The sequence below is a fragment of the Mastigoproctus giganteus genome, chromosome 2 (genome assembly GCF_048544385.1).
Source record: "Mastigoproctus giganteus isolate SK-2022 chromosome 2, ASM4854438v1, whole genome shotgun sequence".
Taxonomy (NCBI): Eukaryota; Metazoa; Arthropoda; class Arachnida; order Uropygi; family Thelyphonidae; genus Mastigoproctus; species Mastigoproctus giganteus.
Window position 1 is genome coordinate 191,029,620 of NC_143576.1, and position 19,775 is coordinate 191,049,394.

Genomic DNA, 19,775 nt, shown 5'->3' on the forward strand with positions numbered 1-19,775 from the left:
AGGACTGTAGTCATATCACTTTACCAGGTCTATTTGAATCCTCCATGGAAAAAAAAAAGTCTGAACAATCAATTTCTCCTGAGAAAAGGCAACCATAAGGATCAAGATTCTCAATTCGATACCTTTCAGTCATAACAGTTCCTCGCTGGAACATATGGAGATCTGTACAGTCAAACAGCGATTCCAGTCCACACCGAGTTGAACAACCACATCCAAATGAACTCTTTCTGTGATGTTAGGGAATCGAATCCAGTTCTCCATTTCTCTATATGAAAGTGCGTTGAGAATTCGACTGAAGGCCGTATCGCAACTCGTTAGTGAAGAACGGTGTGGTTCATGTTGCCGCCGCCGCGATTAAAACTGCTGGCTCTTGTTTACAGGGATAAGGGAAATAAATAGCTAGTCATGAATACAGATCCCCCGTCCCCATGAAGTCTTCTATGAAAAGTATGTCTGGGCACTCTGTAGATCCCACATGCTCTGAAGCACGTGGACATGTAGACATGTTTTTGTAAAAGGTGGCTCTTTAAATAGTAATTAATGCGTGTTGTTTTGTTGTGTTGTTCTGGCCGCTTGGCTACTCAGAAGCATCAATCACCTAGAGAGATGGTTCTGAGTACTCGTCCACACCACGGGAAGGTGGGCCAGTCCCAATAGAACACGTACTGTCTCAATTCGAGTCTCAGTCCCACCTGATGTTGCCAAAAGGTGAGGCAGATTCCTCCGCAGTTCACTCAAGCAAGATAGGGAAAAACAAAACAAAACTGGGAGCCCTCCCAGCGAAAAAAACAAACTGGGTGCCCTCCACAAGGGAAAAAATTGTTGATATGTAGATTTCTCTGTTACGCATCTGAAATAACCTCTAAAAAGACAAAGTTTTTAAGGACATTTTGCTGTGCGAACACATTCAAGGGCTCTCTCCCACCACCAAGTGTCGAATGCACTCTCAAAGTCAATAAATATAAATAACATATGTTTAGATGTATATAGGAAAAAGATATACAGTATAGGAAACTATATATAAGAAAGGAAAAAAAAACTCCGCCAGGGCATCCGAGTAGGATTTACCCACACTGATTAGGAGATATTGAGTTATTTTGTAACAAAATATCACTTAAATGCAGTGCCATTAACTTCTCCAACAACTTACCCAAATTTGATAAGAGGGTAATAGGCCTGTATGATCTTGATTCCGTTGCCGGTCTGTCGGGCTCTTTAATCAATTTTAGTAACTCAATTTTCCAGGTAGGAGGAAAAATTCCAACCCGCAACCATTTATTACATGAATTTAATAAAGGCAAAGGCCTTATTTTAATAAATCTCAAGAAGTGAACGTTTTCCACCAGACCAAACCCCGGACACTTCTTAATACTAATATTCTTTACCACAGAGTTAATTCTTCATAAGCAAAAAGAGAAGCCTGCAAATTAGTGTAGTATTCCTTATTAGCGGCTTGAGTATGTTCTGTTGTTATTGTTGTAGTAGTAGGATTTTAGGAGCATCAGCACTGATGAGACAATACCACTGTGCTACCCGCGCAGACCATGCTGTAAAGAAGTCTTTCTGATGCCTTAAAGTTAGAGTGAGATAATGGTCACCTTGTGTGGGCATGCATGGAAATCGCCTTGCAAGGGTCTTCGAAAGGCAGTTTGCTTATTTTGGAACTGGTTGCACAGTCTGCTTGCAAAAGACGCGAGTCGCATTCAGCCATCCGTCGATATCTGCTTAACTTTTATTATCTCCTTCATCCATTTTAACCTGAAGGAATCATCAAAACAGTGTTTTTGTGATATTTTCACGATGATAGTTGTCATAAAATCGAAAGCGCAGGAGATAAATGTACAATTTAGTGTTGTAGGATTTCGTTTTTTTAGGAGCATCGCGACTAAGGCCATATTGCTCTGTGTATGTTGTTTGTAAACAGCGTGTGTTCTGAGGCCGATTTTCTGTTTGCTGGATGAAAAACCCGAGTTTGCCGAAGGAAAAACCATGCTACCCCAGCCTGAGACCGACTAACTCAGCCACATTGTCAAAAAGGCCCATACGAATTCCTCCCTTCATCGACGGGACTCGAACCCAGGTCTTTTCCACCCGGTGTGGGGAGGCCGGCGATCCTACCAACTGTGCTTCTCGCGAGGGCTTAATAAATGCGAAATACACAGATAAAAATGCGAACTGTTTTAATGCGCTTATTGGATTTTCATGTAACTTTGTGTGCGACTTTGTTTAGTAGTCACACTACTATTTTTTTTTCACAAACGACGATTATTCTATTTTATATTTATTTGTGTTTAAAAATGTTGTTGTTGTAATAGGGTTTTAGGCGCATCAACAACCAAGGCCATAAAATTGAGTGTGCTCTCCTGGTCGACTTTTTTGTTTGCTGGACGAAAAACGCGAGTTTCCGATGGAAAAACTATGATACCCTCGCCTGATACCGGCTAACTCACCAACATTATGAAAAGGCCCATAAAACTGTTTACGTCATCGACGGGATTTGAACTCAGGTCTTTTCCACCCGGTGTGAGGAGACCGGCGATTCTATCAACTGTGCAACACACGAGGACTTTAAAAATGTAGTCGCATTTTTGTTTGGTTATTAGATGTTGGATATGAAGGTAGTTGTCTCTTCCCCTTTATATCTCATGATATAGAATCCATCTGACGCTGTTATTAGCAATTAAACGAGAATAATTAAGTGTGGACATTATGTAGTCTACGCTAAGCGCGAGATGGGAAACCACAGGTTGTTTCAAAGTATTTTATTCCTTGGTAAAACAATGAGTTTTTATTTTTAGCTTATCTTTTCAATCTGTCCAAATATCTGTTTTTGTCAGTTTTAGGGTAAGGTTGGGAAATTTGCCCGGATTCATTCCCAACTTACAACGTATATGTTGGTGAAACAGTTTTTTATGGATGATATCAGGACACATTAAAATGTTTCCAAGCAGTTCTGGGAGTAACTTCAACAAATAAAATGCGTATCAAAACGATTAACTGAGTGGCGAATGATTGCAAAAGTGGCCAATGAGCCACTATCAGAAAAGTGGTCGGGCGACAGAGCCAGGGAACAACATTTGGCCTAAAAGACTACAGAGTCTGAGCAAGTAGCACAGTGGTATCGTCACCGTCTTCCACACACCGGCCGGAAAAGGCCCTGGTTCAAATCCCATCGATAACGAGGAATTTTAATGGGCTTTTTTCACTCCTTGGCGGAGTCGGTCTCAGGCGTAGATAGCAAGGTTCTCTCCCCCGGCAACTCGGGTTTTTCGTTTATCAAAACAGGCAAATCGACCATAGAACACACGCAATTTACGGGCATAATACACAATGAATGGCAGATGAATTTAATTATTCGGGTGGCCTAAAAATAGTGGTTTGGTAAAGGGCTACAGAGCGCAATCTCCATATCTTGTGTACTGATAAAAGTTTTTGAAAAAACGATCCAGCCCATCTTAACCGAACACTGTTTCAGCGGACGATCACAGCATCTCCATACTGTTATTCCTAGAAGGTCTTCGTTGTCTAATCTATTAATGCCCAGGAATAATATTTCAACGCATACGAGCAGCATTTGACACACTTTGCACAACGGAGCTGGTTAAATTTTTGAAACATTATTTCAGAATCGAAGGAAAACGACTTGCCATTTTCAATAAACTTCTCAACAACAGGCAAATTTTTATCAAATATGAATGAAATGTGGTAGTCTCCAACCACAGATTGGAGAGCACCACAACGAACTCTGTCGGTATTCCACAAGGAGGAATTTTTACTTCGTCATTTTTTTCCACAGCTTTAGAGCCCTTCCTTGCGAAACACCAAACTTCCTCTCATACGCTGATAATCTCAACCTGCTCATCACATCGGATGACCCAGAAAAGTAGAAGCAGTCGCCTTTGAAACACAGAACGTCCTTGTTGAACTCCAGGATTATTATTATTATTATTATTATTATTATTATTATTATTATTATTATTATTAGCTGTATGGTGCAAGGAAGCCTGAAGTTTATGCTGTACCAGCCAAAAAAAAATATTCCCGAGTTACCCTGAGAGAGAGAGAGAGAGAGAGAGAGAGAGAGAGAGAGAGAGAGAGAGAGAGAGAGAGAGAGAGAGAGAGAGTCAAAAGTAGAAGGGAATCACTTTTCCTTCTACTTTTGAAGAAAGAGAAGAATGGTGGTATCCAGCTCAGAATCCTGGGTGTGATCTGGGCTAAAGTTGAATCCTCAGAAAGCAGCTCAGATGACCTTCACAAAAAGGAGGGCAAAGAATGAAATCACACTCAAAATCAACGGGACCGTCATTGAAAAAGTTCACTCACACTGATTTGGGATTGAAGTGGGATAACAGACTCACCTTCAAAGACCACCTCAACATCACCAGGCTTAAAACGCTCGCGGTTCTCTGGGCAATTCGACAGGAGCTGATCGGTCTTTGGCCTCGAGGTTCCTATTGGATTACGTCCAAAGAAATTTGACCCCGTACCACTCTAAGCTTCTCTGCTTTGGTCAGGAACGTCCTCTGCTCAACTCAAGAGATCTCTTAGGGTCGAGTAGTGGCTTTTGAGATGGCTAAACAGGGCGATGGACCACCCTTTTACCATTTTTCTGAGCGTGCTCTACGCAAACCTGGGCATGAAACCATGAGAAACCATCATCAAGGAGAAAAGAATCTGCACACTTGGCACAACTCCTTCGTGGCCAAATGGATTCACCTGACATATGGGAAGTGATGACAAACCTTCGGACCACCGAACCTGCAAGAACCTGCAATACCTAGGATCAGTGTTTCCGGCGAATACGTTCGTATCGTATAACTCCCTTGGAATTGATGCCTCAGCTTTCTGCAGCTCGAAGCGCTACACCCTGAAAGAAGCGTATAAACCAGAACTATTAGTCTACGCGGGTAGCATAGTGGTATCGTCACCGTCCTCCCCACACCGGGTTGAAAAGGCCCGGGTTCGAATCCCGTCGATGACGAGAGGAACTTTAGTGGGCTTTTTTCACTCCGTGGCTGAGTTAGTCGGTCTTAGGCGTAGACAGCAAGGTTTTTCTCCAAAAACTGGGATTTTTTCGTCCAGCAAAACAGGCAAATCGACCAGAGAATATACGCAATTTACAACCATAATACATATATGGGTATATGTAAGAGATTACGGGTGGCTCTAATATAATAATTTGAATTGAACTGAAACCAGAACTATTGACCGTTCCACTGTCACAGTTTTGAAACTTCAGTGTCTATTGTTAGCATACTTGTAAATGCTATGTGTTTTCCTATCTTTTAAATTCAATCAATGTAATTGCCTTGAATATTTATAATGTACACCCTTCTAGCTGAACTAGGCTGTTCTGGGGGGGGGGCTCATTGAGGTGGAAATAAAAAGACGTTTATAATAATAATAATAAACAAATTACCTGCGCACAAGGCTGAGTTTTCTAGTCTGTCATTTATTTATCTTATGACAGTTCATACTCCCTATAGAACTTATCTTGTGTATTGACATAGCTAATAATCAAAATTATCAAACATAATATCACCTGTCGTCTTATTATAGCGGTTTCCAAACTTTATGATGTGGCACCCCCTATAGTTATAAGAAAGCTTTATAGCCATCTTGCCCCCTAGTTTGACCACGCTTTGATTTCGTCCCCTTTCTTCACAGTATATAATCTTTCCGAACAATACAGCATGTTCATTACTTTATTTAATAATTTTAAATATCTGTTCATGGCCAAACGTACAAGCTACTAAATGTCGGAAAATATGAAAATAAAAATATGAAGAATATGAAGCCATATTTAAGTTTTAAAGAGTGTAATGTCTTATTTCGTTCAAAGATTGGTTGTTTAGTTCATTCCATTCAATTATTTAACCTTTAAAATAGATTTAGAAGTGATTTTTCTCAAAATATTCCCCGATCCCCAAAGGAGTTGTGCCACACAGTTCGGAAACCACTACCTCAGTAAATTAAAACTGTCACTAGTGCAGAATGATTTTTTTATTGATGCCATTTAATGAAAAGTGACATAATCAATGACGCCGGGACATCCAGAGAAAAAGATATCACATGATGTCCGACGGATATAAACAATTCGAATGGAATTAATGTTTCATATGTAGTTTACACCACGTTCCAGCTTCTGTCCGTAGTTTCTGAATACGATAACACAAACGTTCTCAGCGATTGGTAGACTTGGTCAATTTACAATTTACACTGACTATTTGTGCTCAGCACGAATATAATCGCAACAAGATCGTGATCACCACTACACAGTGTTGCTGTTTCTTTCAACTTAAACTCCTTTCGCCATTCCAATATTCTACGTCCTATTCTCGCCTAAGATGGAGTGGGTGGTGTGGTTGTAGAGTCCTTGTGCCATTAACTGCAGAGCTAACGGATTCCGCTGTCCGCTTGCCTTTTTCAACTTTGCCCGTTTGTTCTGGAACCAAATCTTGATTTGAGATTCGTTGAGTCCAAGTTCGTACGCCAATTCCTGTCGGCGTTGTTCTGTCAGATATCGGCTCATTTGGAATTCCTGCTTTAAACGACTCAGTTGCTCTCCTGTGAACGCAGTTCGGGGTCGCTTATCATCAACTGTCTTCTCCCTTTTCTTCGAGCGCCGTGATCTAGGACCTTAAAAGAAGAAACAACAAATAGTTTAGAATTTTAGCTCCTTGAACTTACGAAAGTTTCTTTTAATCTTCATATTAATGCTATGAATGAATGTTACAAATCTTTTAAAAGAAAAAAAAAAAAAAAAATAAGATAGTGTTGTTATAAAGTCCTTTACTTTCTATTTAATTTCAAAAAAAATAAATAATGCTATTTTGGCATTTTTAAAATAAAAAATAGGACTTTCTCGTCCTTCTTTGTGTTTCTGTGGCCACCAGGATTTAAGCCGCCTGGTTAATCTAATGGTCATAATACTCACAACAAAATTAACTAGGCCTTTACCACGAGTCGCCGTGGAATAGTACTACCTTTAAACAAATACGGAAGGTTAACCTGCCATTTAGTTTTGGCTGAGACACTGTTATTTATTTATTTATTGTACTGTGCGGTCCTAGCCAACTTTCCTGGTAACCCCGTAACCTATTTACAATGCTGTACTGCTGAACAATGTTGATGTAAAATTATCTCAGATTCCCTCATAGAGGGTCAGTTCGTTCTCAATGTAATGTCCATGTCACAATGCAGTACCATGACGGTATCTGACACTATTAAGTCCCAACATAAGGTTGTAATGAAATCCAAGGATCCAATTGACACCTGGAGGTCCACCATGCAGATTCAAAATCATGAGTGGAAGTCCAATCTAGGAAGTAGAAATCTAAACCAGGAATTGTGGTCACAATGAAGAAGTCAACTTTCCCTCAAACCTGAACAGTCCAAAACAGTACAGCAGTTAACAGTAGAGTAATACTTCAATCAGTCACCACGTATACAGTCCCTGAAACCATAATAACACCACAGAAACATTGTCATCCATCGAGGAAGCAACCACAACGCAATCTAACAGGCTCATCGTGGTGGTCTAACCGTCCACTGGAGACCCCAATTTCTCCGATACAAGCCCGCCCGAAAAGCGTCAGCGGTATGACAGCATGTTTTAGGTCTTACTGGTCCCTCATTAGATAGCTGATGGCTCCTAGTGACAATTCCCTGACAAAGATGTCTGACACGACAGAGTAGTCAGGAGTGAGAATGCAGTAGCACGCGGTCTTTGAGTGGACTGTGGTTCAAGTTCGCATGACTGTCAAATGCTTCTAACAATTATATTCAATTATTATTGTAAACTCCCAGTTTATTATAAAGTCCTGGTCATGCTGTAGTACAAAAAAGGAAAAACGAGGTAATGATGTCAATTATAAAGGTATGCTAATGATAAAATAACATTAGCTATTTATTCGCAATTATAATTTCGAATAGACTTTAAAATGAGCAGAATAACTTAAAATGAGGGAATTTTTGTCAAAAGATGTAAGGGAAAAGAAAGTAAAAGAAGAAGTGGAACGTTGCATAATTTGGTAAACAGCTGGTGGGTGTGGACTGAAGGAGAGGACTAGAGACAGGTTGAGATGGGGATGAGATTGAGTTTTGACTGTCATGGACCAGTCATGTGTCAGAGAGCGTATGAAAGGATGATAATGATTAGCAATATTATAATTTTGAAGTTCTAACTAGAATCACATGTCTCCTGATGAAAAACCAATAAATCTCAGAGCAGGCAGTAACAGCAATGGCTCAATCACTTAAATTAGAGCTTTCAGAAATGGGTATCACTACACCCTGGGACACAGTGCTACACCCTGCGAGTGTTGCGTTGTGTCCAAAAGAGTATGGCCAAACTTTGGAATTATTTCTCTCAAAACAAAGGAAGTTATGTACCGTTGCATTTACCATTAACTTAAAGATAAAAAAAACAAAACAAAATGGGTGGTGTATCGGATAATTACAAAATTCTGGGTGGGATGCCAAATTATTTTCAGCATGTATTTAACGTGTCGACGTCAAAAATGTCTGGTTTAAATAAATAGCAAACTAACTTTTCAGCGATTACTTTCAAACTAGTTCAACATCAAGGCAATTTGTGGTAAAGGCTACGTCTGTTCTGCTATGAGCAATAAGCCCGTTCCACTAACTTAGCAGTTTAAATTCTGGTCACAGAGACAAGAAAGGACGAGCAACTCCTTGTAATTTTTGTAATTCATCGTTGTTTTCCTTCTTCAAAATATTCCGTTCCTTGCATATAAAGAAAGAAATTTCGCTTTACAATATGTTCTTCGTTGCTAAAAAGAATTAATTATATCCGCAAATATATTTTAGAATTATTCCGAATAATCATTTATATATTCAAAGTTTGCCAAAGCGTGTGTAATGATTAAGAAAGCGGAGAACGTAATCGCACTTCCATTAATGTTAATGGATCTCGGCATGTATAAAATGCCTGGAAAAACTTACTAAAAACAGAATTGCTGTTGCTCTCCTGGTTACTTGATGTCTTATCTTTCTTTACCTTCATACAAATGTCACTATATTTTTATTTGATTGCTAGGCGCGTTCTGTAATCTTTAGTGATCAACGTGCTTATCATGAATTTGTTCGCAGGTATTCACTTTCAATTTAAATTCTTCAGTCCGTTCGAGGGTGGTTTTGTCTTTAACAATGGTTGTTCGAGGGGTCATAAATGCTGCTTATCTATAAATGACCTCACATGTACCTCATAAATAGAGGCCACTACCTTTCGCATACTAACAGTGTGTAAACATAACCGGTTTAAACTAAAGAATGATATCATACGGACATGATTTAAAATAACATGTGCGTAGAAGGTGACAAAGGGGAGGTTAAACTGTTAGGCACCTTAGGGTGCCAAGAGGATGACTATTAAGGTTTCACATTCAGTCTCGTGATAAAAGGAGAAAGCTTACTTTGACAACATCATTTCTATAGGGCATTGAAGTAACCAATCAAAAGCGGATTCTTTTTATGTGCTGATAATCCTAAAATTTATGACAAATTTCAGATTTATTTTAAATACCAGAATTTATTGGAGGAGTCAAGACCTTTCTCATAAGATTCGGGGAGGTATTAAAGCGCTTTTTCCCTAAACTGATTTGGGGGGGGGGGAATATTTTCATTCCTATGATGGATAAATCTTAAAACAGACAAATCACTACACCGAACAACAGAAATGCCAGTTTCTCTTTTTCTTATATTTCTCTCTATCTTAACAACTTATTTTGAGATTATTGACACTACGGGAGTTATTTCAAGGTAAGAACTAAGCTGTTCTTTTTGACGAGCCCATCCATAAAACTAAATAAGTAAAACTGGGAAAAGGTCAAATAAAACCGCGGTCTCGTTCATATTAATGAACTGCACCTCGCCCCAGCTATCTGATATCGAGCAGTAGCAGCAAGTGACGTATACAAATTTCCTGTGTAATTTTCCGTTGCAATGCTCGCACGCACCTAGACGAATGCACGCATGCACCCACATAAGACAGGACTATAGATGTATTGATGAGCGTGTGTGGTCTGAGAAACAGCAGGAAGAATAGCTGATGTGGAACCATCTGTCCGTCTCGAGCCGCTCTGTCTCCCCAGCAATAAGCATCAGAGACGTAATTGGCTGTTTCCTTAAGGGTTGGGTCAATTTAATGCGCAAGATTAATTGATGGAGAATTGAGAGATTTGGTTCAGAACAGCTTCAGGACTTCCATAATCGGGAGAATCAGAATAATCCTGGCAACCAAAATCTCCTTTCGCATTCACTTTCCTCCTCCACGAACGTTGATTAAGTGGGATATAAGAGGAATCAACTTGCATTAAATTAATGTTAATGACATCATTAATGTAAGGACATTAAAGATATCCTTAAATTATTAAGAAATCATCTTTTTCCCCTGGATTTTGAGCAGCTTTAATTTTCATACATTTTTATAATACTGTTAAACGGATAGACTCAAGGTTTCATTATGTACTTCTCCCACCCCATACACACGACAAACATTTCAATGATATGATATTAATTAGTATTTTAAATTTGTAATTTTCCATTCCTGCCAGAAAAATCTTAACCCATATAAGTATGAATCGATAATAAACTTTCTTCAAAATTAAATTCAGCGATATCTCCGAGGGATCACAAATAATTCTTTAGTAATTAAATAAAATCGTTTATTCTCAGGCAATAAATATAGGGTAAAGGGATCCAACAACACACAATTCTCATTTAGCAGTTATTTTTAAGGAGAACGAACACATTTTTTTAAAAATCTTTATATATATATATATAGTTAAACCCCTCATGTTTAACAAGTTCTGTTTACTTATTGAAAAGACTTCGTTTTTATTCTGTCGAAAGCATCAAAAAATAATGTACTGAAAAGTGTAAAATGGCGTTATTATGCCCATACGGATACAATGACGCCACTTTTCGAAAAGTATGCTGAAATAAAAAAAAGGAAGTAGAAAGTAATTAATTTTCATAAAATTATAAAGAATAATTTTATGAAAATTAAGAAAAGAAAAGAATATAAACAGATGCATCCTCTTGAGTCCGCATTCAGTATCGTAATCAGTGCAAATGGCACACATTATACTGTTTTAATGTTTTAGCACACACATTCAAGTTTGAATGCATATGTAAATCTCACATATTATGTTATTCAACCAATTTTCAGTCACATGAGAGGGAAAACCCGAGTTTAAAAGTTCTTTCATATTGTCCGTTACTGCTTCAACCGCATTTTTTTCCAGAGAAACATCTGTTGGTGATACCAACATCCTATGTATACACTAGCATCCATAGCAGTTCAGACACCTAGTGAATAAATATTGTGCTGTACCTCCCAGCACAAAAAATTTTCTGTATTGTAAATTCTCCATTCCCATGGTTATCCTAAATTCACTCGGATACCACAATTTTGGTCGCATTCCTCAAGATTTAATTAAATTGACAATTAACACACATATTAACCAGACTATTTCACGGCCTTGTCTTGCAATAGATTAAATAATCTATTATTCATACCCAAATACTCTCTAATAATGATCTATCGTATTATGAAGGGCACCTGAGGCGTGCGTATTATTCAAGGGCTCCAAGGAGTGAAGGGGCACATCAATAGAGGAAGCACTGAGAAGACCGTTCGTGGTGTGCCCACTGTCTGTACTCACGATACAACAGATGTAGCGACATTCATTTTTTCTTTTTCTTTTTTTGAAGTACCACCTTTTCCCCAGTGCCCATCTTGTATTGCTTTGTAGAGGACGCTCAACTTCCTCTTTGTGCTCTGCATACCATTCGGTTGCTACTACCTACCTACCTTGAATCATTCCACGCTGACTTATAAAAGTTTTTATACTTAGACGATACCTTCCGTTTTATTTTCCATTCATCACACTCCCCTCTGCTATGACTCAAAGTATAAGCAGAAAATCTGGCCTTAGAAAACACACAAACTGGAGACACAACACTGACGTTTCATGGCTTAAGTTGCTATGGTGCTAATAAACATACTGTACATCATGTTTATAACGTGGCTGTGATGTGAAGATACCTTTGGACCCTAGACCTGATCAGTCGCTATAGAAAAACTACAGTCATGAAGCATTCTGGAATGAATATCTACAGAGGACCTTTAGAGCTCCAAGTGTAACCTGAGATTACGTTCTTAGATCATCCTTGTCGAATTCAAAGTCAGCTCCTAGACTTATTAGTTCGAATAAGCAGTTTTTCGAAGTCGTTGAAGTGTCTATTCATATGGGCTAAGTTCTCTATAGCTATGGAACAGCTGGTCTTCATATGCAGAATTGTTTAAGCGGTAGGACCAACTGAATTGAAACTTTCATAATAACAGTATTGCGATAATCCAAAGAACCCCTTCAAATAAGAAATATAAACGGTATAGTGGGAGGAAGGACATAAAAAATTTTATCCGCTAACGCTGGACGCAAATGATACTAAACGTGGAGTAGGTGGAAAGTGTACCTAGCTTACAGACAGGGCCGTGAAAATGGGGTGTGCACAGGATGCCACGCACCCTGGACCGAACAAAGAAGGGAGATCCAAAAAACTTTTTTAATGGTCATAATATAGCTATAACAAAAGAAAGAGGGGCCCAAAACCAGCTACGCACCTGGGCCCCGGATACCATTGCACAGTCCCACCCTTAGGTAGAGAAAAATTAATGGATAAGTCAAAAAATTTAACATAATTAGCAAATGGCTCTGATAAGTCACTCATAAAAATTCTAGTTATAATGAATATTGGAGTTTGTGGGAAAACAGAACAGCACAAAAATATTATCATTCATCACCACAGGTTGTAAAAAAAAGTGGCTTATATAAGGAAACAAAAATTAAAGGGAAAAAAACATGATTAAGCAACCACCTTGATAGATCCCAACTGAAGAGATGAGATTTGATTACTAATAGCGAAGTATGTTAAGGAAAAACAAGCAGGTATATTTTCATCTGTACTTCAATGCATAGTGAATGTGAATAGCCTGTCTAGAAACATTTTCTGCGTACGAATATTAAATACGCACATATTTTACACTCAACAAAAGTGTTCACATACACTCAACAAAAGTGTTCTTGAAATAGCGAGTTGTTACTATCTCCACGAGTTATTTTAATTTAATATAACTCGTGGAGATAGTAACAACTCGCTATTTCAAGAACACTTTTGTTGAGTCTAACAAAAGTATTCTTCAACAATGTGAAGTTGAACTTCTCGTTGACTAATTTTTAAAATGAGACGTCAAAACTTTATTTGATAATGCTATTTTAAAAACAACAAAAATAAAGAAAAATTAAATCTGTGCTCCCAAAAGCAGAAAGAAAACTTGGTATTCTGTATGTTTCCATATATCAACAGGAACATATTTATAAAATACTTCAATTTTCTGTCAAGTGTTGGTGCTTTGAAATTGTTTATTGTTTCGGATGATCTTAAACAGGTACCCGTAGTGAATGAGAGTTCTGCAAAGCAAATGCTAATCCTTGAAAATTAACTAGACCTCGGGTTGGAACTAAACTAGCAAAAAAGTCTTTCAAAAATAAGGATTAAAAATGAAATCAAGATAACTCTCGAGAGGTCGCTGGTGCGAAATGTCAGATCATGCAATAGCCTGTACCTCACCAGATAGGACTTACAATTTTAGAGGGGGGGGGAACAAAAAATAAATTTTCACAGATATGTCGGCCATCCGACTGGAACTGGTGGAAATGCGTCAACCAAAGCTTACATTTCTTACATTGCAATATGCCCAAATGCGTCATATCCATCTATGTCTCAGTGCTGTGGTCAACAACCACATCTTCATTCACTTAAAGAAATTCCTGGCGTTGGAATAATGAATCTCGAGGTTGTTAAATAATCGCAGGAAAACTTCCCCTCATCGCCACCTCTAAAGGAATTATTTGCACCAACATTTTCTCAAACTTTTTTTTTTGCCGATACACTATACACGTGCCCAAAAATTATTCGACGTCCTCTCCAGAATTTTATAATTATTCAACATCCCACCTTTTTTGTTCGTTATCTTTAAAATGGTGGAGAACACAATGCAGTAGCGAAACTGCAAATTCTGGGCTCCCACCCCTCGATATTTACAAGCACAAGGGTTCTCTTCCCCGTGCTCATTGACCCCTCCACGGGGAAGTGGCGAAACCACAGTTGTATCAGTGGTTTCGCTATTGATGCAACGGTATACAACTTCCTTTTTTTCATTTCGGGCTATGAACATGTGATGAGCAAGAGAAAGAAAAGATTGCAATCTGTGTGCAGTACCAAGCACAAGTTTAACCAAGGCTTTCTGAAATCGATGCCAGCTATCAGTTTTCAAAGAAAAAAAAGTGTGTTCAGAACTCATCGGCCGCCGAGAAATCACGTAAAGAAATAAATGTCTTAAATGTTTATTGTAGTATCGATAAAGTGTATTTTGATTAATCAATAACATCAATAAATGCAGTGAAAGCAAATTAAGAGTGAAAACTGATGACATGATGCCAAAATTTGGCGACACCCTTTGGAATACGACGCGACACCCACTTTGAAGAGCTGTTCTAGGGCAGCACATCTCAAACTGTAGTGTGCGGACCCCTGTTGGTCGGTAAAGATGTTCAGGGGGTCCTCAAATAATGTCCGAAATTTCTTATTAACATTTTAAAACTGAAAACATTTATAGCATAGAAAGCATTTTGTTGAGTGTGGGGTTCGCGAAGAACTTTTCGAGCTAAAAGCGGTTTGAGAAATGTTTTCCATACTAAAAGGGGGAGGTCCTTATGTCACTAATGTTTTAGAAACACCGCTCTGAAGGGTCTGCAGAAAAAAACTGCACCTTTTTTAACTCCTTGTTTATCATTATTTTAGTTTATCAGTATTATCATTATTTTAGTATCCTTCCAACCTCTGGAGACTATATTCTTTCTTCTTTTCAACCGAACTTTAAAGTGCCATGTTCATCAAAAAGAAGCTTGGAAGTCTTGACACTTTTTATTTAAATTTTTTGTTATTTCAAGAATTACATTTTAACATCAATATGTATCCGACGACAATAGCAGAGATTCGGATTCCAATCAAAATACTATATGTTACAAAAGCGTTATTTTTACTTGCAAGGAGTTCTTTTATTTCAAAATGTTATTAACTTTTAAAGTGGGGTTCACTGCAAAAACTGGGCGCCTCCGTAGCCAGGTGGGAAGGAGCAGCAGTGCGTAGCACATGCTTCTTGATTAGACCGGGGTTCGAGCCCGTCACCACCAAATACGGAGTATGCGGAAAGGTCAAGGAATGACCACCGCATATCCCGGAGCAATATGGCCTTAGTTGCTAATGCTCCTAAAAACCAAAATAACGAACGAACTGCAAAAACTACTTAGGAGAATTTTTAACAATTATTAAATTTCAGTAATAATATTGTCGAATAATAATTATTAAACAATTATTACTCAAAGGGTTCACCAAGATAAGAAAGGGTAGGGCCATTGTTCTAACCACTAGGCACTAAACCCTAGACACAGCTTATTGCAGATAGGAACACGTGCACTTTCGCGCAACTCGCTATAGGGGCACGAATGGACGCACCCCAAATATAGATCATGATCCCAGAACCAAAGGTAACTGCATCTCCCGTTGGGCAAGAATCTAAGCAAGTTCGCCAGCTTCAGAAACATGTTCCCCATGAATACACTCATTCTCTTCAATACATCAGGAGTTATGCGAATAAATATCGCTTTAGGTTGCATCCGTTGATGCAATTTGAAAATTCACGTGCCTATTATGGAGTGGTGTGAGAAGCAACCAAGCGTAGTTACCCCTCGACCCCCAGGCTATTCCTCATCGGCCCAGAGATGATCTTCGGTATCCTGGCTTTCATTAGCTGGGCAGTGATCAGCAACTGCAGAAATCGCCATTAGCAGAAACAGGTCGATGTCGCCCGTAGTGCGAATTTCATCTCGAGAACTATTCCTGCTCCTACTGGAATTTATGGAGAACTCTGCAAATATCGGAAGCCTATGGAGATTACATCAGCCACCTGCCTGGAGATTCGCCAAATAAAAAGCCCTATGTTTGAACTTATTTTAAACGTGACTCTGATTTTCCCTTCAGTTTGTATTTTGACTTCAGAGGTATAAAGTGATTATGAGTCGTTTAAGTAATGGATTGTGATTGTCTTCTTCCTTCATTTTCTGCTTCATGGTTTTTGTTATACATTATTTTTCATGAAAAGAAAATAGTAATTAATGTACGTATGCATCCACACACACCATCCTAGTGGTCTGGCTTTATGATAACCAATGCTTAGAAAATATAAATTTGCGAGCTGTATATAAAATATTCGTATACAGTCATGCAAAAAGGAGGTAGTCGGGAGAAAAAAATTGAATAATATGCAGCTCTCAAACTTAGTTTTGATTATCCCATTGCCTAAATTAAACACAACCATTAACAATAAAAGATGCGCAATGTGTTAAGAAGCCTTTCATGCATTACATTCTGTCAGAGAATTATACAACTCCAGAAATTGCGAATTACAGAAAGCGTGCAAAAAAAAGGATAAAATGTAAAATTAAAGCATCATAAATCACGTGCAAGCTCGTGGCTGTAAAGCAGATCCTCCTATCCAAATATTCCCATCATTCCCGGACAACGTTATTTGTCTTTCAAGATTGTTTTACGGATTATCAGCATCTTGGCCACATTGCGCTGAGTGTATTATATCTGTACAGAGCGGATTTTCATGCTGTGAGGGCGAAAACCCCAGAATAACTCGCAGAAGGAACAGTTTTCTCCTTCTGCGTGAGATCAGCTAACTATAACCTTTCGACAGTCCTTTAAGGACTGCTCCAGTTTCCGATGTGATCCAGGTCACGCAAGAAATAATTACGCTACAAACGGAAAAAAGTCCGCCAGTCAGTTGAACAGCGCAACAGTGTGAAATCTGTAATTCATTTGGTATGCACTTCAGTAGCATTTCACGATCCCTCCTTAGAATTAAGTCCGTTGTTTCACTGCTTCTTGAACCTGTCACAGATATACTTTAAGATATGTGAAGCTGGGTTTGCTACCTGGGAATTCAAAACGCTGATGCAACTGATATTCGAGTGGCACACAAGTCAAGTGGACCTAATTTCGGCAGAGTCCGGTCTGTCTGTAACAGCCAAATCTTCTGCTTCACGATGGTGGGACTGTTAGTATGGGTATAAAATAGCAAGAATGTTCAAATCCCATGTTCAAATCCTGAAATACGTCACCTAGTATACTGAAGGTAAGCGCCATGGCGCGAACCAACGTAAGCAGGGGTCGAGGTGTGGAGCCTACACCACATGGAGGAATGTCACCCACCTTTGTTACCAGGCAATACTAGGTGCTACATGACTCTCATCAACCGGTGCAATACTACCATTTTGCTTATTGGAGGCTTGAAGTGGTGGAATCCATGTTTAGTCTCCAGAGAAAAGCTCTGGCAACCCCACCATCTCTTCCATATGCAGTATGATTGATGTCTTTTGAGGTTATGGTAGACATCGTGTCGAGATCCAATTTTCCTTCGAGGGTACAGCTCTAAAACGATGTTGTAAGCAGACAGCTAGATATTCTACCTATTGGTAACCCTCTAGATGGATTCCGGATTAGTTAGTGTATAATCTCGCTGCCTCTACTCTGCCAGATAGTCACTGGAGGGAATCATACTGTGTAAGTAGGGGGGCATTGTCGAGGCCACGGGATATCAAGGGGCTGAGTAAATTCTTGCCATGTGTATGCCATATTCAAAAATTTTATTACTTCATACAGTATGTCCCCCCACCTTTTCTTACTACTCAATACAGCACGATTTGTCACAATAATAGAACAAACTTATCTGCGAAAAGATCTAAACCTCCCAAACACTTCCTCCTTCATTTCACAAATATACCTGATCTCAGCTTGATATGCAAGAATTTCCTTGATCGCACTACTGTTTCAAATCTTCTGTCAACGTTTGCTCAGATCGTGTCAGTGAAATTATTCTTGTAGGGTTATTCCACACTGCACCTTAAAATCTCGTCCTTTATCTAAACCTCGTTTTTCTAATAAATGTGCTAAGGCTGTTCAAGAGAAGAATGTTGCATATCATAATTGGCTTGTTTCCAAATCTCCAGGTTCAATTTCTGCCTGCGCCAAAACTCTCAACAATTGTAAAGCAGTTATTAATCAATCCAAACTATATCTCGAACAGGCTAAGAGTAGAAAACTTGTTTCTTGTTCAAATGATAGTCGAGAATTCTGGTCTCTTGCCAAAGTTATTGGACGCAATTGCCCGTCTTTATTCCCACCTCTGTCAAAACCAGATGATTTTATTGCTACTTCAGCCAAAGATAAAGCTGATCTACTATCATCCTACTTTTTTTTTTTCTAACTTATGTATTGATTATCTTGGTAACTCACCTCCTACCATTCCCAATACACTCCATGCAATGCCTCCTGGGGTCTTCCGTCAAAAGGAAGTCAGAAGGATTTTGAACAGTCTTGATGCTAATAAAGCTCCCGGTCCTGATGGTATTTCTCCACTTGTTATCAAAACCTGTGCTACTAAACTTCCTCCTGTTCTGTGTCGCCTTTTTTTCACTTTCTTCCAATGTTGTTTCCCCTTCTGCTTGGAAATTTGCTCATGTCCAGCCAGTTCCTAAAAGGGGCGACAAATCCCTCCCACCCAACTATCGTTCCATTGCACCTACTTCTACTATTTCTAAAGTAATGGAGAAATCAATTAACCACCAATTCCTTAAACTATCTAGAAACCTTCCATCTAATCAATGATCGCCAATATGGATTCTGTCAGTGCCGATCGACTGGTAATATTATTCTAGCCTATGTTATCCATCTATGGACAAATTCAGTGGGAAAATTTGGGGCAATTCAAGCAGTTGCTCTGGACATTTCAAAGGCTTTTAAAAGGATCGTGTTTGGCATAAAGGACTTCTAAATAAGCGTCCATCTTATGATTTACCAATTGTTTTTTGTAATTTTGATACCCAGTTTTTTCTCTGACCGCTCGCCGTGGGCAATGGTAGACGCTCAGCTCTCTCTTTTCTAACTTCTCCACTAATGCTGGCATTCCTCAAGGTTCGATTATTTTTTTTCCACTCTTTTCCTTTTATATTAATGACCTTCTTCCAATAACAAGATCTTGTATATTAATGACCTGCGTCCACGAAAATCGTAGTGGATGATAAACTATAATATTCCATAATAATGGACTAAAGGCAATACAAAAACTTTATACTGGAAGCGAAAACAATAACTCTCTCGAGGTTTTAATTATATTCTCTTAATGCTTCCAAGTGCCATTTGAATACACATTCTTGTCAAAAAAAAAAAAGCGGCTTTAATTTCTCTGCGGTGCGCGAATCTTGCACACAGAGAAATTAGTGTTTGAATCGTTGATCTCAAATTTGGAAATAGTTTTTCATTTTATCTTCAAAATGTATTTAACTACTTCCTCAAACAATGAAGAAGTGTTTCACTTGTCTATCAATCATTAAATCCTGAAGTTCTTCAGCATAAAATGGGTTAGCCACTTTCTATTCATTCAGAGAGATCTTGATTCTAATCCCTTCTGGAAACTGGTGAAATCCTTGAATACCTCTTCAATAGGAGTCGAGATCAGACAGTCTTAGGTGGGGAGAGACTTATTCCCCGTGAATTATTCCGGGTTTTTCAACACTCAATACATTGCACCATTTTGTTTGTTTATTCAAAAATAAAGAAAT

The 19,775-nt window shown here is 38.7% G+C and overlaps 1 protein-coding gene across 1 annotated transcript in view; it reads right to left on the bottom strand.

Moving 5' to 3' along the window:
• Nucleotides 1–6,083: 6,083 nt before the first annotated feature.
• The window catches only part of LOC150089858 (homeobox protein engrailed-1-B-like), a 98,382-nt gene continuing 84,690 nt past the window's right edge, over nt 6,084–19,775 (bottom strand). The window contains exon 2 of the mRNA XM_090390113.1: nt 6,084–6,639. Within this exon, the coding sequence (XP_090246239.1) occupies nt 6,326–6,639 (314 nt within the window). The 3' untranslated portion in view covers nt 6,084–6,325. The remainder of the gene's footprint in view (nt 6,640–19,775) is intronic.